This window comes from Monodon monoceros, unplaced genomic scaffold (assembly GCF_005190385.1).
Source record: "Monodon monoceros isolate NGI ecotype Baffin Bay Population unplaced genomic scaffold, NGI_Narwhal_1 Super_Scaffold_10, whole genome shotgun sequence".
In the NCBI taxonomy this organism is placed as follows: domain Eukaryota; kingdom Metazoa; phylum Chordata; class Mammalia; order Artiodactyla; family Monodontidae; genus Monodon; species Monodon monoceros.
Window position 1 is genome coordinate 13,754,252 of NW_021703766.1, and position 25,542 is coordinate 13,779,793.

General features: G+C 41.8%; 1 protein-coding gene across 1 annotated transcript in view; it reads right to left on the reverse strand.

Annotated features, from left to right (window-relative positions):
* The window catches only part of HYDIN (HYDIN axonemal central pair apparatus protein), a 431,237-nt gene that overhangs the window by 113,801 nt on the left and 291,894 nt on the right, over positions 1–25,542 (reverse strand). The window contains 13 exon segments of the mRNA XM_029201876.1: positions 112–351; positions 4,526–4,675; positions 5,005–5,196; positions 5,347–5,474; positions 5,694–5,830; positions 6,256–6,383; positions 7,990–8,108; positions 9,801–9,978; positions 19,030–19,167; positions 21,382–21,591; positions 21,835–21,954; positions 23,576–23,657; positions 24,318–24,455. Of these exon segments, the coding sequence (XP_029057709.1) occupies positions 112–351; positions 4,526–4,675; positions 5,005–5,196; positions 5,347–5,474; positions 5,694–5,830; positions 6,256–6,383; positions 7,990–8,108; positions 9,801–9,978; positions 19,030–19,167; positions 21,382–21,591; positions 21,835–21,954; positions 23,576–23,657; positions 24,318–24,455 (1,960 nt within the window).

Consider the following 25,542-nt stretch of genomic DNA (forward strand, 5'->3'; position numbering starts at 1 on the left):
CACAGGAAGAAGGAGCAAAGGTGAGGAGGAAGTTGTCCAGGCAGAGAGAAGAGTACCTGGCAAGGCCCAGCATGTGTAGGAAAATGGAGTTTGGTTTTGGTCTCTGCTCACCTTCTCTTCTACAAGATATTGCTGGTCAAATTCTAAGGAGTAAAACTCAATGGGAAAGTTGCAGGGATTCTTCACCACCACCTCGGCCTCATCTCCAGGTGCATAAGGCAGCAGTGGCCCCAGCTCCAGAACTGAGGGACTAAATTCCAAGCATGGCTCTAGACCTTGCCCCTGTGCCAGTAGAGTAAGCTTCTGAGCACTCTGGGCAATCTGGAACACCAAGGTTTGGCTGTAGAATTTCTGGAAAATATAAAAACAAAACAAGCAACCAAATTTTTTTCTGTTATGCGACATGTAAAACGGATAACCACTGGGGGACAAAATTGATCCTGTTTAGATTAAGAGAGAAAAGTTTTCTTATAAAATTGCATGAGAGCAATTTATAGTAGAGTGTTAATACTGGGTATCTAGCATGCCAGGCACTGTACCAAGTGCTTCATCACAGTCCTGTGAATGCTGTTCTCATGCCCCTCAGATCCTCCAATGTGCTCAGATGTCCCACTGCCACTATCCGCACCTCTGGGTCTGCACCTCTGGGCTCTCATTTCATGGGCCCTGCTGCCCATGGGTAGGGCAGGGCAAGGCAGAAGTGTCAGAGAAGTAACACCTTCTGGGGACAATCCTTCACCAACGACTCTCAGGAGTTACTGTATAAAGACTCCTGAGAGGGATAATTCTGAAATGTGCATTTTGTATATTTTCTCCGAGTTTCCAGTGGGATTAAGATCCAGTGTCCAGGACTTCCCTGGTGGCGCAGTGGCTAAGAATCTGCCTGCCAATGCAGGGGACACGGGTTTGAGCCCTGGTCTGGGAAGATCCCACATGCCGTGGAGCAACTAAGCCCATGTGCCACAACTACCTAGCCTGCGCTCTAGAGCCCGTGAGCCACAACTATTGAGCCCACATGCCACAACTACTGAAGCCCGTGCAACTAGAGCCTGTGCTCCGCAACAAGAGAAGCCACCGCAACGAGAAGCCTGTGTGCCGCAACGAAGAGTAGCCCCCGCTAGCCACAACTAGAGAAAGTCCGCACGCAGCAACAAAGACCCAACGCAGCCAAAAATAAATAAATCAATAAATCAGTCCAGTGTCCAAGGTAGCTGGCTCACTCGCACACCCTATTAGCTGCCTTCCTTTTCCTTATCACCTTCTACTTCTCTTTTAGTATTGCCTACGCTTGCTAAATAATCTGCTTGCACTCAAATTCTTGACTCCAGGTCTGTTTCTTGGAGAATCTGAATGATCATATTTCCATTATTTAAAGATACAGTTAAGCAGCTGGTCAGAGATGATCAGCTAGCGCAATCAGTTCGTCTGATACAATTACAATCCAAATACCAGTTGATAATGATACGAATTATTCTAATCTGGTTTCACTTAGGAACCTATTAAAATGCATATTCACAGGCCCATTCCTAGAGATCCTGACTTGGTAGGGGCAGGGTAAGGCTGGGGATTCTGTAGTTTTAATCAGATGCCCAGGTTGTTCTGAAACTGTTGGGCTCATGGCTTGGGTTTGGAAAGCATGATTGGCTGAGCGATTTGGAGAGCTCTTAACTACCTTAGCTCAGAGGGAAGGAAAATCAGATGGAAAGAATGTGTAAGGACATAGATACAAGTTCAGAAAAATACCTGTTGCTGGAGATAGTAAGAGAACAAATTATTGGCTAAGAAGGTTTTCTATACAGTTATGGGTTTAGCACCTTATGTGATCCAAACTTCTATATTTTAACTGCTTTTCAGGGAAATATTTCTTATTTGGCTGCATCGGGTCTTTGTTGCTGCATGTGGGCTTTCTCTAGTAGCGATGAGCAGGGGCTACTCTTCGTTGTAGTGCATGGGCTTCTCATTGCGGTGGCTTCTCTTGCTGCGGAGCACTGGCTCTAGGTGCGTGGGCTCAGTAGTTGTGGCTCACGGGCTCTAGAGCACAGGCTCAGTAGTTGTGGTGCATGGGCTTAGTTGCTCCATGGCATGTGGGATCTTCCCAGACCAGGGATTGAACCCATGTTCCCTGCACTGGCAGGTGGATTCTTAACCACTGCACCACCAGGGAAGTCCCAGGGAAATATTTCTAAAACATTTCATTCATCTTGTTTTCTAACACAAAGTATTCTGAATGCATGTTATAATGTCTAGGAGTTGTTAATGTGGACATCAGTGTTTCTCTGTGCTGCTGATGCTGGTGAAGATATAGGTGTGGACTGTATGGGTTGCAAGGCTAACCAGTTCCTTGTATACGGCCAATAAATTCCTCTCCCAAACTCTAATTTGAAAAGATACATCCACCTCAATGTTCATAGAAGTACTGTTTACAACAGCCAAGACATGGAAGCAACCTAAATGTCCATCAACAGAAGAATGGACAAAGAAGATGTGGTATATATGTACAATGGAGTAAAAAAGAATGGAATAATGCCATTTGCAGCAACATGGATGGACCTAGAGATTATCATACTAAGTGAAGTAAGCCAGATAGAGAAAGACAAATATCATATGATATCGCTTATATGTGGGATCTAAAAAAGTGATACAAGTGAACTTATTTACAAAACAGAAATAAACTCAGACATAGAAAACAAACTTATGGTTACCAAAGGGGATAGTGGGGCGGGGGGGAGAGATAAATGAGGAGTTTGGGATTAATATATACACACTACTATATATAAAATAGGTAAACAATAAGGACCTACTGTATAGCATAGGGAACTATACTCAATATCTTATAATAGCCTACAATGGAAAAGAGTCTGAAAAAATATATGTATTCATTGTAAATTAACTATACTTCAGTAAAAAATGATACTTAAAAAAATTCCTATCCCATTTGGTGGAAACATTTTATTAATTTTGACCAATGCTAACTCAACACTTATGGAACTGCCCAAACAAATCTTTTTTTTTTTTTTTACTATATTTACTGGTATTTTTTTCAGTAAAACATCCAAAATCTTGAGTAAACCTGGCGGCAGTCTTAAGACTCTAAGAATGACAAACACATTAGTTTTCTTTTCTTTTAAAAGGGTTGGGGAGATTTTGATAATGACAGAAACAGGGACTCTATTTTAGAATCAGATATGAAGTCATTCTCTTTTCTTTCTTCTCATTGTAGATTCTGAAGCATTTCCTCAAAGCCGTTACCAGGAAAATGGGAGTTAACCATGGGTATTTTATAAAACTCACATCGATTTCTTCTTTTAAAAGAATAAAGAAAAACATCTCCCAAATGCCTTAGGCTTTCAGCAAAAGTCTTTACAGTGTAACCTCTTGAGATCCTCTCTGGTTCTAGGATTTTTATTATTTTTTTACTGTATTCTTTGTCAGGAGTAGCTTTGTGCTCATGGTGTTTGCAAAAGAAACACTTGTGAGGCCCAGGGAGTATGTCTACCAGAAAGTACTTATTATTATCACAACTACTGATGATAATAGTAAATAGATATTGAGACACTACATACAGAGCAGTATGCTATGCATTTTATTCACATTAATTCATTTAATCTTCAAAATGACCCTTAGGAGGTAGCTACTGCAGGTTGATAATTTCTTACCTGAAACCCTAGGGGCCAGATGCTTTCAAATTCAGAGTTTTAAAAAGGTAAACACAGGGGCTTCCCTGGTGGCGCAGTGGTTGGGAGTCCGCCTGCCGGTGCAGGGAACACGGGTTCGTGCCCCGGGCCGGGAGGATCCCACATGCCGCGGAGCGGCTGGACCCGTGAGCCATGGCCGCTGGGCCTGCGCTTCCGGAGCCTGTGCTCCGCGATGGGAGAGGCCACGACAGTGAGAGGCCCATGTACCGCAAAAAAAAAAAAAAAAAAAAAAAAGGTAAACACAGAGCATATACCCTATGTTACATAGTATCCTTAGCAGCATCCCCTGTAATCAAACACATTAATATTTCTGCAGTTGCAGTGTTTGAGTCTGCAAACCAAGGGGAATAAATAAAGGTTAAGTAGTCTCATGTCAGTTCAGATAGGTTTTTCTGCCAAACGAGTTTGGGTCTGAAACTTAAAAAATTTTTTCCCCCAGTTTTTAGAACTTATTGGATTTTGGAATTGCAATAAGGGATTTTGGACATGTGATATTATTATTTTTCATTTTATCTATGAGCAAACTGAGGTTTAGCGAGGCTGAATAATTTGCCCAAAGCCATGCAGCCTCTTAGTCAGAGGCAGAAGGCCACTAAGCCAGGTCTGTCGGTAAAAGTCAAAGTGTTAGATAGATCTGCTGATTCCAGAGCCGGTGCTCCTAACCACCAGGACACAGCTCCTGCATGAACCAGAGCACTGAATGTCATAGTCAGAATAGTGAGGGACAGGTCACTCAAAGTTTCCCTGGAGACCCAATCAAGCATGGACCTCGAGTACAGCTCAAAGAGATCCAGAGAGTCTGAATGAGACTGCATTTCTTTAAAGCTTACCTCTTCTTTGGGCATGAATTTCACTTGCATGTTGGACCTCTCACCAGGATCCAAGACCCCAGAAGTGGGCTGAATCTCAAAGATCCGTGTCTTTGGCTTGAATTCAGCACATAGTTTCCGTCTTAAGTACTTTGGCATGTGTTTCTCCAGCTGGCAAATAAATAGTAGACAATTAGACCATTTTCTTTGGAAAATGCCTCCACCCTCCACCCACTCAATCTATGTTTACTGATTACTTCCCAGGTGTCAGGGGATGTGTGGATACCCGGGGCACAAAGATAAATACGACATTCGCGAGATAGCATGGCCTGATAGTCCTTGAGTGCTGGGCTGAGGGCCTACATTTTATTCAGGGGGCAATGGTTGTCGCTGAAAGTCTTTGAGCAGAAGGGTGAAATGAAGAGAGTGAAGGATTAGAATTATAAATCTGACTTAAATGAAGATGGAAAAAAGGGGACAATGGGCCACAATTCATTTACCTTGCTAACTTGCTTATGGGTGTGGATAAACCATTCACAAGGGACTTGGAGGTGATTGGAAAGCTGAATAGTTTCCACGAGGCACTGTCCACACTGAATTGTGGCAAACTCCACTTTTCCACAAGACAGTGTCATACTGGGAATGGTCACCTTGGCTTGGAGACAGATGTGAACTGTTGGCCCTCCAACCACCTAGAGTGGGCATAAAATTGTTGTTACCATGTAGCATGGGATTGGAGAAAGAATCACGGCTCTGAAATAGTAACTGGATCATCACAGGGGTGATCAGCAAGCAGAGCTGGAAGCTGGGGAGGATCAGCTGGGCCTAGTGATGCATCCTACCTTGATGGGCAGAATGACCTTTTTGTTTCCAACAGAAAGGCTGGCCCCTTGTGCATCAAATCTCACTTCAAATGTTTCCGTTTCACAGTAAGGCAGATTCTTCACACGATCTAGTTCAATACTGAAGCCTGGACCAAGACAAACAAAATTTCTTTGTGGAAAAGAGAAGTAGCAATCAAGAGCCGCTCTAGATACAGCCCATCGGAGGCAGGATGACCACTCAAAGTATCAATTAATGGCCCAACAATTCTTTCAGCTGATCCCAGAAGAAGCACTCCAGGACAGTACAGATGGGCATCGTGTTAGAAATGACAGAGTGCAATAGGAAGGGTCTCCATCCTGGTTACCTGTGTCGTGAAGGACATGCTTTTCTGCATGGAAGGACACTGGGAAGTGACTGGTGTTGGTGATCTTGATGATGTGGGTTCGGACATCACCAAGGATGATGTAGCCAAAGTCTAGGATATATTCTGGCAGCTGGACTCTGAAACAGTTAACAAGGTCTTCTTACCACTCACATTTCCAAATGTGCAAGAGTGTGAGGTTTTCTTCCATCTCCTCTGTACAATTCTATTCTCTGGAGTAGAGAACCACCACTCTCCAGAATGGAGACTAGGAACAAGACACTTCCCCCAGAAGACCACATTGCTGCTTTAGCCATCATCTCTAAACACATTCAGTGCTGGTCCTTAAGGACCTGAAACCGGCCCATCTATTAGACAAAGTGGGAGGTTTCTGACTAAGAGGCAGAGACCTGCCTGGTTGGCTGGCTGCTAGAGAATGGCAGACATGTAAGGCGAGTGGATTTCATCCGTACATAGTCAATCATTAATTCATGGAGCACTCTGGTGGAGGGCACCACTGGCTCTGCTACACCCTGAAACAAACACGACATGGAAGGGCGCTCACTTGATCGGTTTGCGGTGACTCTGATGGCAGAAGTTGTCCATGGAACCAAGGACAATTGATTTCTGATGTTCTGTGGCATAGTCTTGGACTATAAGCCGCTCTACTTCCATCTGGAGTTGAGCATTTAACTGGAGCAAGAGAGAAGAGCAAGTAAGCAAATTTTTTGAGAACATGCATTCTCAACGGGGGCAAAACCACCCCTAAGGGGGCGAAAGTTGCTTCATGGAGGAGAGAGTGAGAAAATCTTAGATATTACAATGGCTTGTGGCCCTCCAAAGGGCCACAGTAAATAAATAGATATACAGTATATCTGTGGTGTTAAAAGTTTTGTTGGGGTTCAAGGTGGTTAAACAAACTGTACATCTGTGCCATGGAGTATTACTGAGCAATGGAGTAAGGAACGAACTATTTATGTTGATGGATCTCAAGGGCATTATGCTGAATGAAAAAAAAAATCTCAAAAGGTTACATACTGTATGATTCCATTTACATAACTCTTCTATACTCATAACAAGATTATAGAGATGGAGAACTATAGTGGCTGCCAGGGGAAAGGGGTAGGGAGATTGGGGATGGCTATAAGGGAGAAGCATGTAAAGGCAAAAACAAATTAAAAATAAGAGACTCAAGGGAGTTCCCTGGTGGCCTAGTGGTTAGGATTCCGGGCTTTCACCGCTGCGGCCCCGGTTCAATCCCTGGTCAGGAACTGAGATCCTGTAAGCCATGAGGTGTAGCAAAAAAAAAAGAGGCTCAATTCTCCCTGTTGAAAATAAGGGTAGAGACTTCTTCCAGCTTCATTTTCAAGAAAACTTGTAAGATCTTTCTCTGTCTCTTGGAAATATATATAAATCTTTTCATAGGCTAAGACTTTTTATCAGCTTCACAACCCAGGAACATCTTCCTTAAGGACCTGGGAACCATCTCTTTGACATGTCATCATCAAGGAAGATAGAGCCCCATCTCCTATCCTGCCATTTCTGTGGGAGGCTAGGAGCTCAACTTCAGAGGACCCTGTCATAAAAACACAAAAGGTTTGTTTTCCCTTTGGGTAAAGCCAATTAGCTAACACAGATGGTCACCCCAATTGCCATGTGAATTTAGCATGAACAAAGTGTGACAAATGGTGCTGTCAAGTCCTCTTACTTGAGGACTAGTTATAGTTTTTACTTAAGGACTAGTTACTGTTTACCTTGAGAACATGTATATAATAGGTTGTATGTATCTGCTTGGCTCTATGAAAGACTGAGATTTCTTTCTGTCTTTGCAATCTCCTAGCAGACTGACAGAGACACGGAACACTTTCTGCTTTAATGCTTACCAATGATAAAGTTGGATTCTTTCTCTTCCACCTTTGTGGAGAGATTTTGTGGGTTGGAAAGAGATTTTTGCTTATAATTCTATTTCCCCAGTGAGCACAAGGGATACTTACGGAGATGGAACACTTCTGTATCTTAATTGTGGTGGTGGATACACAAAGCTACACGTGAAAAAACTGGATTAGAACCACACACAGACGCAGATATGCATACATACAGAGACATGCAGACATGCAGAGACAGACCCACGAGTACATAGAAAACTGATGAAACCTGAATAAGCTCTATGGCTTGTACCAATGTCAATTTCCTGGTTTTGATACTGTTCTATAGTTATGCAAGATGTTACCACTGGGAAAAACATTTTTTTGCAGCTTCCTGTGAATCTACTTCCTGTGCAGAGTGAAGCCAATCTTACCTCAGAAGATTCATCCTCAGGCACTTCCTCAGGTCTCTCTAAGTGGTCAAACATTTCATTTTTGGTTTTTTCTAGGTTTTTTCTGGCCTGATTTAAGAAGATTTCATACTTCTCACATCCTGTGGGGGTTGGAAGGAGAGGGAAATCCGAATGGCTAGAAATATATGAATTATGCCTAAAACACAGACTCTAAGCTCAGGGTAAATAAAGTGAGAAGGGAAGTGAACTTTGTGAAACTTAGCCTGCCATGTTTTCTCTGCTTCAGAGGATAATTTGTGAATGAGTAGAATTTGTAAAAGAGAACTCACTGAGTTTTATGAGATTATGCTTTAGTGGGCTACCAACTGTTTCTCAAGAACTTAATGACAGTAACATCCTGAGCCACTCATAGGGTGACCAACTGGATCCCAGCCTACTTGATACTTTCCCAGTTCTAGCACCGATGGCTGCACCACTTGGGAAACCCCTCCATGCTGGACAAACCCAGATGGATGGTCACCCTTTAGGTTGGTCTTCATGTTTATTAATTCTCTGTTAAAAAGAATATATTTGGTTCAAGTTGCTTTAACTACGACTAAATAAGCTACAGTCCCCTGAATCAGGCAGGCTGGGCAACGGGGAGAGAGATTTCACCAGTTCACCAGTAAGCCAGCGCAAATTCAAATGCTTGAGGGGCAAGGTAAGCAAAGTAATTAAAGTGCCTTCTATGAAACCATAGGAAGTGCTGGGACTGTGGTGAACTGGAGTACAGAAGACCCAACTAGTATTCAGGTTTAAATTATTTTAAAGCCCTGTATTGGGCAAACATGTCTACTGCCATCATGAGGCCAGCTGGGCACCCAGTTTTCAACCGTGTGGCAAAGGCTTTTCTTCTTGACAATTATACGCAGAGCTGGACTAACCTCCGGCTGGCTGGAACTCTAGATACTAGAGTGTAACATGGTCTTAGATTTATTAATATTTGTGTTCATATTATCAGGGAGCGGACAATTAGGATTTAATGCATGACCATCAACAGGTGAGTTAGTGACTTTGGGGAGTGGGGTAGGAAGAAAGGCTGAGGTGGGAGGGCTTAGTCTGAAGCCGCTTAGGGAATGTAGATTTCAAAGAGCTTGAAGAGGGTTCATGAAGAAGAGTGAGAAGTTTCTCTTGACTCTTCATCCTGTAGTCCATGTCAGGAAGAAAGAGCCAGAGTCAGTCTGTGGCTAAAAGAGCTGCTGGGTTGAGCTTCAGGATCTGCCAAGACAGAAATACTCTGATACAGAGGGATGGCTCTGGGTGCCAGATGTTACCCAGAAAAGCCTTGGCTAAGGATGTGGGCAGACAATTGATAAGTCTAAATTAGCCTCCAAACTGTACTGCCAGCATAAGGGGTTGGAACCTTAGCTGCCTTTCTGTACAGTTTATATTGATATTTTGAGAACTGTATTCCTTGCAGTACAGTCAGCCTTTGCCTTCTCAATGGCCATCTGTGAGTGACAACTCAGTGAGAGAGTGCAGCTGGAAGGAACATGCGATGGAGGAAAAGGCTTTTGGAAGTACAATGTCCTGATCCCTCTTTAAGTAATTTAATGATGGCAAAATTGGCCAGGGGTCTTAATTTGGAACTACCATGGACCCTATCTTGTCTTACTCATCTCAGGTCACCAAGTCAATTTCAACTCTTGACGTTTTTTGCAATTCAGGAATAACACAAAAGGGAACCTGTGACGACTGCCAAACAAATAATGCGAGTTGCCATCAACCTTATAATAAGCAGCTAAAACACATCTTGTCATCCAGTGGGGAAATACTATAGAGGGCAGAAGTACCTTTGAGGTTCCTGGGGAGATCGACGCAGATTCGGGGAAAGATTCCCTCTCCACTCAGAGTAATATTTTCTGGGTCCAAGTGGGCAATCTGTATCTGGAAGCTCCTTTGAAAGATCTCAGGTGCTCCAGGCAAGTAGTAAACCTTCAACACCTGCTCTTTATGGGAACCGATAAAACCCTATACAGCAGAAAGATGGGAGAGAATTTTAAGATTTATGTAAAATTTACGTAAAATTTATGTAAAATTTACAATGGACTCTTGCTTCTGGCAGTTTGATGGACTAGATAATCCCAAGGGCCTAGTGTGCTATATTGTCCACTCACATTCCTCCTCCAAGACTCATTCCTATGAAGGTACGAGAAAATGACAAACAATAGAAAAATAGCAGCATACGTGGGCACGCATTTCATAAAAGAGGAAACAGAATGGCAAACAAACAGTAAAGCTGCTTATCCTTATAAGTAATCAGGGAAATGCAAATTAAGATCATAATGAAAAAAATTTTAAACCATAAGATTGGCAAAGTTTGCCAAATTTGGTACGACTACGCATCAAAAGAAACTCACATTTCAACACATCTGGTGGGAATGTCAATGGGAAAAATCACTGTGAAAACTGCTTTAGTGGAGATAGCTTCAAAATGGTGGAGGAGTAAGATGTGGAGATCACCTTCTGTCCCAAAAATACATTAAAAATACATCTACGTGAGGACCAGCTCCTACAGAACACCTAGTGAACGCTGGCAGAAGACCTCAGACTTCCCAAAGGCTAAAAACTCCCCACGTACCTGGGTAGGGCAAAAGAAAAAAGAAAAACAGAGACAAAAGAATAGGGACGGGACCTGCACCTCTGGGAGGGAGCTGTGAAGGAGAAGAAGTTTCCACACACTAGGAAGCCCCTTCACTGGTGGAGATGGTGGGTGGGCAGGGAGAAGCTTTGGCGCCACGGAGGAGAGCGCAGGTGCAGAGGGCAAACCAGAGAAATTCCCGCACAGAGGATCGCTGCCGACCAGCACTCACCAGCCTGAGAGGCTTGTCTGCTCACCCGCCAGGGCAGGCGGGGGCTGGGAGCTGAGGCTCGGGCTTTGGAGTTTAGACCCCAGGGAGAGGACTGGGCTTGGCTGCCTGAACACAGCCTGAAGGGGGCTAGTGCACCACAGCTAGGCAGGAGGGAGTCTGGGAAAAACTCTGGACCTGCCTAAGAGGCAAGAGACCATTGTTTTGGGGTGCGCGAGGAGAGGGGATTCAGAGCACCGCCTAAATGAACTCCAGAGATGGGCGTGAGCTGCGGCTATCAGCACGGACCCCAGAGATGGGCATGAGATGCTAAGGCTGCTGCTGCAGCCCCCAAGAAGCCTGTTGCAAGCACAGGTCACTATCCACACCTCCCCTCCCGGGAGCCTGTGCAGCCTGCCACTGCCAGGGTCCCGTGATCCAGGGACAACTTGACCAGGAGAACACACATCGTGCCTCAGGCTGGTGCAACGTCACGCCGGCCTCTGCCGCTGCAGGCCCACCCCGCATTCTGTACCCCTCCCTCCCCTGGTCTGAGTGAGCCAAAGCCCCCTAATCCGCTGCTCCTTTAACCCCCTCCTGTCTGGGTGAAGAACAGATGCCCTCCAGCAACCTACATGCAGAGGTGGGGCCGAATCCAAAGCTGAACTCCAGGAGCTGTGCGAACAAAGAAGAGAAAGGGAAAACTCTCCCAGCAGCCTCAGGAGCAGAGGATTAAATCTCCACAATCAACTTGATGTACCCTGCATTTGTGGAATACCTGAATAGACAACGAATCATCCCAAAATTGAGGCGGTGCACTTTGGGAGCAACTGTAGACTTGGGGTTTGCTTTCTGCATCAAAGTTGTTTTCGGTTTTATGTTTATCTTAGTTTAGTATTTAGAGCTTATTATCATTGGTAGATTTGTTTATTGATTTGGTTGCTCTCTTCCTTTATTTTTTTTAATATATATATTTTTCCTTTTTCTCCTTATGTGAGTATGTATGTGTATGCTTCTTTGTGTGATTTTGTCTGTATAGCTTTGATTTTACCATTTGTCCTAGGGTTCTGTCTGTCCGTTTTTTTTTGTTGTTGTTGTTTTTTAGTATAGTTTTTAGCACTTGTTATCATTGGTGGATTTGTTTTTTGGTTTGGTTGCTCTCTTCTTTCTTTCTTTCTTTTGTTACTTTTAAAAAAATAATATATTTTTATTTTAATAACTTTATTTTATTTTATTTTTCTTCCTTCCTTCCTCCCTCCCTCCCTCCCTCTCTCTCTCTCTCTCTCTCTCTCTCTTTCTTTTTTTTCCTCCCTTTTCTTCTGAGCCATGTGGCTGACAGGGTCTTGGTCCTCTGCCCGGGTGCCAGGCCTGAGCCTCTGAGGTAGGAGAGCCAAGTTCAGGACACTGGTCCACCAGAGAGCTCCTGGCCCCAAATAATATCAAACGGCAAAAGCTCTCTCAGAGATCTCCATCTCAATGCTAAGACCCAGCTCCACTCAATGACCAGCAAGCTACAGTGCTGGACACTCTGTGCCTAACAACTAGCAACACAAGAACACAACCCCACCCATTAGCAGAGAGGCTGCCTAAAATCATAATAAGGGCACAGACACCCCAAAACATACCACCGGAGGCAGTCCTACCCACCAGAAAGACAAGATCCAGCCTCATCCACCAGAACACAGGCACCAGTCCCCTCCACCAGGAAGCCTACACAACCCACTGAACCAACCTTAGCCACTGGGCGCAGACACCAAAAACAACAGGAACTATGAACCTGCAGGCTGTGAAAAGGAGACCTCCAAACATAGTAAGTTAGGCAAAATGAGAAGACAGAGAAACACACAGCAGATGAAGGAGCAAGGTAAAAACCCGCCAGACCAAACAAATGAAGAGGAAATAGGTAGTCTACCTGAAAAAGAATTCAGAGTAATGATAGTAAAGATGATCCAAAATCTTGGCAATAGAATGGAGAAAATACAAGAAACGTTTAACAAGGACTTAGAAGAACTAAAGAGCAAACAAACAATGATGAACAGCACAATAAATGAAATTAAAAATTCTCTAGAAGGAATCAATAACAGAGTAACTGAGGCAAAGAACAGATAAGTGACCTGGAAGATAAAATAGTGGAAATAACTACCACAGATCAGAAAAAAGAGAAAAGAATGAAAAGAATTGAGGACAGTCTCAGAGACCTCTGGGACAACATTAAATGCACCAACATTCGAATTACAGGGGTCCCAGAAGAAGAAGAGAAAAAAGAAAGGGACTGAGAAAATATCTGAAGAGATTAGAGTTGAAAACTTCCCTAATATGGGAAAGGAACTAGTCAGTCAAGTCCAGGAAGCACAGAGAGTCCCATACAGGATAAATCCAAGGAGACACACGCCAAGACACATATTAATCAAACTATCAAAAATTAAATACAAAGAAAAAATATTAAAAGCAGCAAGGGAAAAACAGCAAATAACATACAAGGGGATCCCCATAAGGTTAACAGCTGATCTTTCAGCAGAAGCTCTGCAAGCCAGAAGCGAGTGGCAGGACATATTTAAAGTGATGGAAGGGAAAAACCTACAACCAAGATCACTCTACCCAGCAAGGATCTCATGCAGATTTGGTGGAGAAATTAAAACCTTTCCAGACAAGCAAAAGCTAAGAGAATTCAGCACCACCAAACCAGGTTTACAACAAATGCTAAAGGACTTTCTCTAGGCAGGAAACACAAGAGAAGGAAAAGACCTACAATAACAAACTCAAAACAATTAAGAAAATGGTAATAGGAACATACATATCGATAACTACCTTAAATGTAAATGGATTAAATGCTCCAACCAGAAGACACAGACTGGCTGAATGGATACAAAAACAAGACCTGTACATATGCTGTCTAGAAGAGACCCACTTCAGACCTAAGGACACATACAGACTGAAAGTGAGGGGATGGAAAAAGATATTCCATGCAAATGGAAATCAAAAGAAAGCTGGAGTAGCAATTCTCAAATCAGACAAAATAGACTTTAAAATAAAGACTATTACAAGAGACAAAGAAGGACACTACAGAATGATCAAGGGATCAATCCAAGAAGATATAACAATTGTAAATATTTATGCACCCAACATAGGAGCACCTCAATACATAAGGCAAATGCTAACAACCATAAAAGGGGAAATTGACAGTAACATAATCATAGTAGAGGACTTTAACACCCCTTTCAACAATGGACAGATCATCCAACTTGAAAACAAATAAGGAAACACAAGTTTTAAATGATACATTAAACAAGATGGACTTAAGATATTTATAGGGATAAATTGGGAGACTGGGATTTACATATACATACTACTATACATAAAACAGATAACTAATACAGACCTATTGCATAGCACAGGGAACTCTACTCAGTACTCTGTAATGGCCTATACGGGAAAAGAATCTAAAAAAGAGTGGATATATGTATATGTATAACAGAATCACTTTGCTGTACACCTGAAACTAACACAACATTGTAAATCAACTATACCCCAATAAAAATTTTTTTTTAAATTCCAAAAAGGAGCCAACAATGAAAAAAAAAAACTAGGGAAAAATGCTAGTATAGGTTCAAGCTATTTAGAAGTGTTTTAAAAGTCATTTTTGAAGGGGCCTCATAATTTTGAACATATTTTATTGTTTTTTGATGTTACAAGTAATATATATTCTTTGAAGAAAAATTAGAGCATGAAGACAAGAAAAAATTTAATGAAGATCACTAGTGCTTACTACTGACACATAAATAATGATTAACACTGATTGGTGGATATCAATCCATATTTTATTTAAATACACATACACACCCACACACACCATGGGGGTCCGTGAGCCCACTAGGGTTAATAAACTTATCTCCAACCCTCAAAGTGCCTGTGACAGTTAAAAATCATTGCCATCATTTCTATGAGAAGCCATTGCCTCATTCTCTTGCTTCCCTTGGCCTCCACTCTCTCACTTCCTTACATGCTATCTGCTTCACTGAACAGAACTGAGCCTTGTCACCAAACTTCACAATGCACTCACTCACATGAAGCATTTTATGAAATTTTGCACATTTTATGGAATGTGTGAGTGTGAGTGTGTATGTGGGGAGTGTTATAAGGTGGAGTCAAATTGCAGTGTGCAGTGTTTCCCAGGATTCACCCTCCCACGCTCATTCTCTCTTCTCCTCACCCCTCTCTTGAGCAATCCACAAAATTCTCTTGTTTCCTACAAAATTCTCTTTCTTCCTGCACTCTGTGCCCTGGAGGGTAGTGGGGTGGGTCTCAGCTTTTATCTTGAGCAGTAACAATGTATTTTTCCAATAACCAATAGTCCTCTCATGTTATTCTGGTGGAAATTTTTTCTCTATCTAGTTATATGTTCAAGCATTCATGTACACTGCAGGACTCTGTAAACATTTGTTTTCATTTTAAGAATCTGGCCTTATAGCAGGAAATCTGGTAAATATAGAAAAGAAAAAACATACAGAGAAAAAAATCCCATTCGGAACCATAAAAACAACGTCCAGTTCAAAAGAAGGGGGAAGTACAAAAAAGAGTTAACATAGCAGTCCTAAAACTGCTACTCTTAGAAAGGCCTGCTTGCAAAGTTGGTAAGAATGGCTCACTGTGCCTCAACTTTTTTGTGCAAACAACTCTGGTTTATGCTGAACACCTGTTTTCTTTCTGGGAGACTGGAATTTTGGTATGCGCCAGGCAGAGGGTGTCTGTGTGACTGGGCCCCACTGGCACTGAGTCTCCAGTGGGCTTCTGTGGTAGCTCTCATATTGTGTAGTCACAGCTCATTGCTGGGGGATTAGAAGCATCTTGCGTGACTCCACTGGGAGAGAATTCTTGGATGCCTGCACCGGGTTTCTTCTGAACTTTGCTCCATGTGCTTTTTCCCTTTGCTGATTTTACTTGTATTCTTTGGCTGGAATAAATCATAGTCACCAGTACAACTTATTGGTGAGTCCCCCTAGAGAATCGTTAAACCTGGGGGATGATCCTGGGGACCCCATGACACAGGGATGATTCTGAGGAATAAGAGCAAATATATTCTATGAGTTCCTATAAGAAAGAAGAAAAAATAAGATAATATCTAATCCATGGTATAAATGAGATTCAAGAAGCCACCGTGTGTAAACAGCAGGAGCAGAGAGTCAGGGACAGGGAGTAACCCCAATCCAGGAAAAAGTATATGGGGATGAAAAATCCTCCTACTTCTGGTTCTGAAAATGCTGGTGACTGCACTGTTATAGCTCCCTCTCATGCTACAAGTGTAAGGATATTCTGTATAAGGCACAACAACAACAAAGGCAACAACAAAACTCTCTTTCAATATATAGTGAGCTTGAAAGAAAATAGATCCTCTGATGTGAAAAAGAAACAGATGGAACCTAGTCAGTGTGGTTAAGTTCAGAGCCTTTACTTGGTGACCACAGGTGACATCAGACCCAACTACAGTCCCTACCACCCAAGGACTGAAATAGAGGGATGCAGCCTGGACCCATGTGAGGTGGGCACACAGGGCAAATCCCTGCACGAGGCTGGAGCCATGAAGGGCGGCCACTCCTGTTATTTCTCTGCACTTCAGGGAAGACTCAAGGAAGCTTGTATCTCTCTGGGATCCTAGGTGGGGAAAATATGTATCCCATGGGATACAGAATGCTCAAGCCTGTATCATGCACGTGCATGGAGTCTTCACATACACTGACAGACCACTGTGGTTAATCCAGGTCAAAACATTAACTCAAGTAAAGCAACTATACTCCAATAAGAAAGAAAACAAACAAACAAAACATTAACTCAAAATCTGACCCCTTGGGGTACCTGGCAAAAACAACTGCAACACTATTGTAGCACCACCCTGCAATCCAGGGTGAATGAGGCTGTCACAGAGAAAACGGTCTCAGTGGAAGACGATCCCAAGTCAAAAATTACGTATCATACAGGGAAAGCATTGATAATGAAAGAGAGTTAACAGTCACACAAATAGGAATAATGGCATCCCTAATAACTCAATTAGAATAATTTAAAAGAATCTACAAAATGATTAGTGATAAATGAAGAAATTAAAATCCCAGTGAAAGAGGTGAATAACAGGTGGAATTTTTGAAATGAAAAATATGATCACTGAAATTAGGAATGCAGAGTATAAACAGTAGATCATACTCAGTTGAAAAGAAAATTAGTTAACTGAAAGAGCTGAGGTAATTATCTTGAATGCAGTTTAGAGAGATAAAGAGTAAAGAGATACACATGTGACATATAGGTTTAGAAACATGGACAGAATGAGAAGGTTCAACATATGTCTAAAAGTTGCTTTAGCAGAAAAGACTGGAGAAAATAGGGGAGAAGCAATACTTGAAGATATAATAAATGAAAGACATATCCTCAGAGTGAAGGAGTGAACCCACAGCCAAAGAAAAAGATATACTTGTGATTACTATGAAATGTATAGAACTGAACCACAATAAAAACACAACATACCAAACCTTGTGAAAGATAGCTAATATGGTACTTCGAAAGACACAATATTAATACCAAACAAAGAGGAATTCAAAGTAAAAAGCATTAAAAGGGAAGAAAGTGGCAATTTAAAATAGATAAAATATACAGTGCAGGATGAACACTTAATAGTCATTAAATCTTGTGTGTTAAATAAGACAGAGATGAAAATGGATAAAACAAAAATTTATATATTTTTTATATACCATTTTTAGTCTTTTATATACCAAAACCCTTTACAAACCATTCTTAGTCTTAGAAAACTTTTTATATACCATTCTTAGTCTTAGAATAATTAAACAGAAAAAGGGATACAAGATTTGGATAATATAATTTAATAGAGGTTAATTTAATAAAGATTCATTCTATAGTCCAGACAACATTGTTTCCAAACATTCACTGGTATTAAAAAATCATTTTAGACCACTAAAATATATTAACAAACTAATGAAAGTAGGAATTCAGAGGGTCATATTACCTGGCCATGATATGAAAAACTCAGCATTAACTTCACATTAACAAGAGTTTCAATAACAAAAAGAAAAAGCTGAGTCATTTGGAAATTTGAAAAAGAGAAAAGTATACTTTAAAATTACACTTGTAGATAAAACTACAATTCTAGACAACTCAGAAAATAATTAAAATTATAATGCTTGATATTAAAATGTATGAAATATGCAAAGTTAACTTCCTTTTTTCAATCTATCATTTTCCTTAAAATTATGAGATGGAGCTAAAGGTGTACTCAGGCAAATGTGTACTCACATTTTTTCATTATTAATTAAGAAAGAAAGAAAAGTAGGCATTCAACTTAGGAAGAACATAAACGTAAAATTCCAAAGAATATCTAAGATAAATTGGAAAAAGAAGAATTAAAAGGGAGTTGACTTAATAGACATTAAGATGTGTTTTAAAGCTATAACACTTAAAATAGTATATTATGGATGTAGGTACTGGCAAACAGATCAATAAAGAACAGAGAAACTAGCAATAGACCCAAATATATGTGATAATTTAGGGGAAGAATAGACTCTATCATCCAAGATGACAGCACTTTTATCTTTGGATTGTAAGATGATGAACAATTATAATTTCATTCTTTATCCTTTTTCATATCTTTCAGTTTTTCTATAACAATTATGTATTATTTTCATGATGAGATGAACTCGACAAAAATTCCTTAAAACTGTTAGATTAACATAATATGTACAAGGAACCATCTCTTCCATTTGCTTCTAAAACCAATACGGCTCACTGCAGTCTACTGGTGTTTTCACTACTGCTAACAAAAAGCTGCTTTTATTTGTTGTAGTCAGAGTAGAGCAGGCCCTCGGCTTCAAGGAATTACAAGGGAAGTGTGAGGACATAAGTGGAAATAAACTATTCTTATAATCATGAAAAAAAAATCCATGGGATTGCATATCTTGTTCACTGTTTAACCCCTGGTGCCTGAACAGTGCCTGGCTAATGGAGGACACACTAAATAGTTGTTTAATGAATGAAGGAAGGGCTTGGATATATTTATTTTTCTTGTCTCTGAGAGCTTGTTAGTTTTAATTAAAAAAAAAAAAATCACACCCATAATCCTGGCAGTGAATGTTTAGCATAATCTCAGCCCCTGGGGTGTGGCTTGCAGGTTTGGGTTTGGGCCCCTCCTACCATCATCAGGTGGCCGTCATGGGTTGGGGGGGGATGGGCTACTTACTGAGAGAGGCTGGATGAGTGGCACTCCGGGCAGAAGGTTGTCTGGTGAAGACTGGGGGTCAGTCAGAACGCTGAACTCAAAGCCAACTTTCCCAGTGTTCTTGAGTGTGATTTCACTCTCTGTGACATGGTCGAACAGCTCGAGAGGAGAAGAAGGAGAAGAGTGACTCCTCTGTCACCCACCCTCTGGGATGCTGCTGTCATCCTGACAAAGGCAGGGAGACAAGCATGCCTCACAGACACGGATTTCGTTTTCCATGAGGTAGATGCTGGCCAATCCACATTTCAGTATCACAACCAGGTGCCTACTGGGCGGGAGGAGCACTAGACCCTGGAGACTGGCTCTGTCTTAGGTCTTCTAACAACAAATTTAGTCTAGTACGGCTGTGGGGTGAGCATTTCACCTTCCTGAACCTCTGTTTCTTCACCACAAAGAATTCATACTAGAGGATCTTAAAGTAAGCTTTTTTTATATTACAAAGATTTGCTTTTTTAGATAAGATTTGAGTTCAGAATTTTCTAGAATGAATTTTTCTATTTTTATGGAGAGACAGGGGAGTAATAGGCCAGCCATATCCTTTTTCCTGAGATTTTGCTAACATAATTCAGAGGGTCCAATAACCACAAACTGAAGCCACTTCGGGGGCTCTTAGGACAAACTAGGGGAAGAACTAGTTGCTACAAAGGAAGCACTCTGAGCTGAGCCAAAACCAATTGCCCAGAAGACCCTGGAGATAAGGAGTGAAAGAAAATTCTATTTGGTCAAAGTAACGCACAAGGTGTCAATAGGTGTTAGGTGAATTTGATTTTAGGCACAATCTTTAACCTGTAAACATATATGTACACACACAATTCAGTAATAATACTGAATAATAATAAAAAAATAATGCAGTGGCTATATAATGGGGGGTCTAATTCCCATTCATATTTGGTAGGAGATATGGTATCTGAGTACATAACACAAATTCTAATTGGGGAGAGAAGTTGTACAGACATGGAATTAACTGACAATTATTCCAAAGCAAGATTTAGAAAGTACATTATATTATGGCAAAGACACTAAGTGCCAAGAGAATATAGTGTAAGAGGAAGATAACTGAGGGATGGAGTTGAGCTGGGTCTTACAGTATGTGTGACTTTGGAGCTGGCAGAGCGGAGGATGAGATAGATAATATAATAGGAAAAATGGAAGCAGAAAGGGCTGGGCTGCATTAGGGCCAGTGGGTAAACCAGCTTGGCCATAAATGAATGAGCAGTTTATAATGCGAAATTATGAGAAACAAAGTTTAATACGTAAGGAGCATCAGTTAATAGAGGGGCTTAGGATACCCTTACTCAGGTGGAGGAACCTGGCTCTGATCCACAGAGTGACTCATGATTGAAGGCCTTCTCTGACTCAGGCACAGTACTGACCAGACACTTTACTTAGGTAACCATAACCATCTGGTGAAATAGGAACTGCTATCCCATTCCCGTTTTAGAGATGAGGGATACTGAGACTTGGAGAGGTTAGGTGATGTGCCCAAGGTCATAGTCAGTAGGGAGTAAAAGTAGGATAACATCCCAGTTCTTCTGACTATACAAAACAATACTCTTTTCTCTATGCAATCATTTTTGCTCTTTTCCCAAGGTAATTTTGGGAAAATCTACCTGGCAATGATATTTAGATCAGTTTTTGATAGAAGCCAGAAATGCACTGTAATCCCTTGCTTCCATGTGTCCGTGGACCAGCAGCATCAACATCACCTGGAAACTTGTCAGAAATGCAGACTCTCAGGCTCCACCCTGGACCTACTGAATCAGAATCTGCACTTGAACAAGATTCCCAGGTGATTCGTATGCACATCACAGCTTGAGAAGAACTGCTGTAATAATTTAGGCATGGCTTGAGATCCTGCAGTGTGATAATCGCAGTGGTGATGGGAAGGGAAAACCAACTCAGAGGAATTATGCTTGATGAATTAGCAAACCCCGGGCCTGTAAGGATGTGGGGAGCTGAAGGACAGAATGCAGTGGAAAATTCCTTGGAGTTCGTAAACTCAAGGGACTGAGAAGGGAGTAGTCCTACTGAAAGAAACAAAGAGGGTGGAATGGGCTTTTGGACTGAGAATAAAGATGCAAATTTTAGTGTCTAACATGCAGAATTTGAGGAGACAGGAGAAAAGCAAGTGAAAATGTCTGGCAAATGGTTGGCAGTGGGGGGATGATCAGGCTTAGGAAGCAGCTTAGGGGTCAAGGATAGGGGTGATGGTGACACTATGCTGACTGGGGTTCCAGGAGAGATGAGAGCACAAAGACTATGACCGATGTTTAAGGCAAACCCAGAAAATCTCCTCCCGATGGCTGGCAATACCTGTAATCCACAGTTAATGTCCTTGGTGTCAAAGGAATAGTTGACCAGGGAGGCCTCTCCCCTTAGTATTATCTCATAGGTGGGCCCTCCTTCCACTTCACACAGAGCTTTAGCCTGTGCAATGATGTCACAGTGTCCATAGAAGGTGAAAGATATCTGGTGGCTACTGTGTGGCTGCAGCACTCCATAGAGAGGCAAAATATCAAACACCTGCAGAGAAAGTCATTCCATATGAGAATCTGCAAAGGGCAAGCTAAAGTTCAGCCAATTTACAGATTGATTCCTGACTTTACCTTGTTTGACTCCATGAAAGGTGACTAGCCTAGCACCCTGAAAATACATGATGATAAGGCAGTAACAGTGCTCGGGCAAATTTAAATTTCTAACTTGGGGCAGGGTCTCAGTAAGAAGAATTGTATCAGATGGCCCTAGGGCCCATGAGGTGTTACTTACTTCTTCTATCCCAATGGAAAACATTTCATCCCGTTCAAAGATCCATGGCGATTCCTGAAACTCCGCCTGGCTCTGGTTTGTGTCTATTCTTTCTGTTTCAGTAGAGTTCATTTTTAATCCCTGGGAATTAGAAGTATGAGGAAAAACTTGCAAACATTCATAATTTGTCATCAACGTGCTCCTCCCCCTAGCTGATAGAAAAATGAAGTATGTTGTATATATTTTTAAAATAGCACTTTTTTTTTTTCCTACGGAGATAATTGGGGAGGTGTCCAAGATGTATGTACAAGGATGTTTACTTCAGTGTTTTCTGTAATAGCAAAACTTTGGAAGTAAACTAAATACCTATCACTAGGGGATCACTTTAAATGAAGTGTGTGTGGTACTGCTATCCATGGAGGATGATGCAGTGTATATTTATAAACCAGGGATGATGTGCACAACATATTACTGAGTAAAAAAGCAGTTCCATTTATGTAATATTACACAGGCCTATGTATCACACCTGCAAGTGTGAGTGTGTATAAATTCACTCAGAGATCTGCATATGCAAATAGAGGTATCTAGGAGGTTATTTGCTGAAATTTTTCTATGAATGGTGGGATTTTGAGAATTTTTGCTTTCATGTTTCTGTATTCTTGAATTTTCTATGACATCTTTCAAAATATATACAAAAGAAAAGAATTAACATTTAAAAGACAAGTGTTTTATATGCACACACATACTTATTCTAAAAAATGTGGAAAATACAGAAAGCTTCAAAGAAAGAAATACAAATCCATCATTAGATTATTCTGCAGATATATATGTGTGTGTGTATAGTGTGAGTATATATGTATATATATTTGTATTCTGATTTTTTCAGTTAACATTATAGCATGAATGATACCTTCCCATATGACTAAATATTCTTTACAAGCATCACTTAAAATACTTTAAAAAACAGAACATGTAGTATTTTTTACTTAATATATCAGAGATTGCTCCAAATCAGTAAAGAGAGAACTTTTTCATTTTCTAAAATGGATTTCATAGTACTGCCTTGTGCAGATGTAATTTAGTTTATTCGACCAGTCTCCTACTGGGGGAATTAAGTCGTTTCCAATTTTTCTTGCTTTTACCAACAAAGCTGCAGTGTACAAGGATAGTTACACGTCTTTATGTAAACGTAAAGGTGTATCTGGAGAATAATATTCTAGCAGAGGAATTGTGCATTTTAAATTTTGATACACCTGCCAGATTGCATGTCATAGAGGCTACACCAATTCATACTCCTACCTACGAAGTGTGAAAATGCTTGCTTTCCCCGACTCTGCCAATATTGAGACAAACCTTATTTAAAAGATTGCATATTATCATGGACATACAGTAATTTTCCTAATTTTTTGCTATTTCTAAACTGTTTTAACACACACCTTTGTACATACATCTTTGTATTTCTGATGATTTCCTTAGGCCATCATTCTAGAAGGAGAATTTAAGAGTATGAATTTGTAAACTCTCTCAATCTACTCTTTGTTTTTACTATGGAAGACAGTTCTCCTCTTGTAGCCTCTATCTAGGGGCTGGGAAGAGCACAAGATCGCCAAGGTTAGAGGTAAATGGCTTTTCCATTACAAAGAAAATCTATTTGCTGAGGTGTCTGGGTTCTCACTGAGGTGTTGGTTCTGTGGGTGTTTGGTTGGGAAGGAACCCGGATAAAGATGTGCAGCCCACCCGCCCCAGGGAAAGGAAACCATACATCTGAGACCGCCATGATGGACACCTGTGCTTTTTTGGTCTCTCTTTCTTCAGATCCAACTTCTTCATCCACAAGGACAGTCCTGGGGAGTTTAATGAAAATGTGGAGAATCACTCATTTGGCAAGCATCACAACACAGTTTTCAGCTGCATGATGGCCCTGTCTTCCTCTCCCTTCTACGGCGCCCCAAAGAATAAGTGGGGTTCTCATTCAAGGGACACGTTTCTCAAGGGTCAGCTGGTCAGTGCTCTGTTACTACCTGCCCCCAAACATGCAGTCTAGGGCATCAAACTCGTCCACTTTCCATAGGCCCCAACCCTTCTTTTCCTGGGCTATCAAGCCCTTGTCTGACTTACAGAAAGTTCTCAGAAGCTCTGGCAGTTCTTCAGATAACTTGGGTGTGTCCCCAAGGCCGGAACATTTTATTGTGAGAATATAACACATGGCCAATTGTCATATCCTTTTCTGCTTTCTACCCTTGACCTGACCCTGGCTTGGCAGATGGAGAGGGCAACGTGATCAGAAGGGCTCAGTCCCTCAGGACTCAGGAGGCTATGATCCCCTGAGAGCAGAGATGACTTTCAACTCTGTATCCCAGATGCCCCCTCCAGGGCCTAACACAGAGAAGGCACTCATTAAACTGCTGGATGAATACATGAAAGACGAGTTTGAGAATGTAAGTCAGTGTAGAGAAAAGAATGCTATTTAAAGAAATCCATTCTGGCTTTGCCTTTGCACTTACTTAACAAAATCACTCAGATCCATCTCAGGGGACTCTATCGCTGGGACTGCTGCCGAGCTGACAGATGCCGAGGTTACTGGGATGGATTCCACCTGGGACAGGGGGGCACTGTAGGGCTTCCTTGGCCACATCACAAACCTACAGAGGCATGGGGATGGAGGGAAAGAGTCACATCAGCTTTGCAAGTCAGTGCCGGGGTAGGCTCTTGGCTTCTAAGGCCAAACTCCAAATCCTAGACGAGGCAGGTTGAGAAGGGACTGCCCTACACCCTCTCTTGGATTTACCTTCTTCAAATCATAACTGAGGTTTCATTTTTTTCCAAAAGGTTGCTGACCACCCCCTCCCAGTCTGGGTCCAGTGTCTTTCCTCTGAGAACCCACGGCCACCGGGTTTCCCCTCTCACACTTGTTTTTCCCCTTCCTGCTAGACTGTGAGCCCCCTGAGGACTTGTATCTAATACGCCATCTAACACAGTGCCTGGCCTGCAGGGGGCACTCAGAATGGCTAGGAAAGAATGAGTCACCAGGGCTCCTGCTCCCAGATAACCAGAAAGCAGGATGAGGGTGCGAGGCACTCACTCTCGGGGCCTGTTAGTGAGGGCTCAGCCTTTGTGGGACCCTGCCTCCCATCATGCTTGCTCTGGGCGCCTGGACTGCTCCACCCTGGTCCTGGCCCTGCGTTTGCTTTGCTGCCACTCCAATTCTCAGAGCAGAGGGCCGAGGGGGAAATTGGTGACTGCACCAGCTGGTGCTGAAGCCCTTATGTCCAGGTTTCACTGAATTGACGTCATAAAGGCCAAAGTGGTGGGGTCGCCCCCATTCTTCCTGTTTCCCCAGGGTGCATGTGGCTTTTTTAGGGACTCCTCCCCTCCCCCATCTCAGGCCCCTTATATTAATTTCAACCCAATTTCACTTTGATATTCATTCTCGCCCCACATGCTCTCTACTTTTTCTCAGAGCCTCAGCAGAAATGTTACCTATTATATATGTTACCTATTATATGAAGGTCCCACCACTCTCCCATCTTCCCATTTGAAGAACTTTTTCCTCCCTCTGAAGTTTCACAGCATTTCATGTGCACATCTTTTAGGATACTGTCCACTGTCTACCACGTACCTGAGTACCACTACCGGGCATTCAACTACCAACTTCATGATTTCTGCCCTGTTGAGTATCATTTAATACATCTATTTTATTGAGGTATAATTAACATACACTCATTTTAA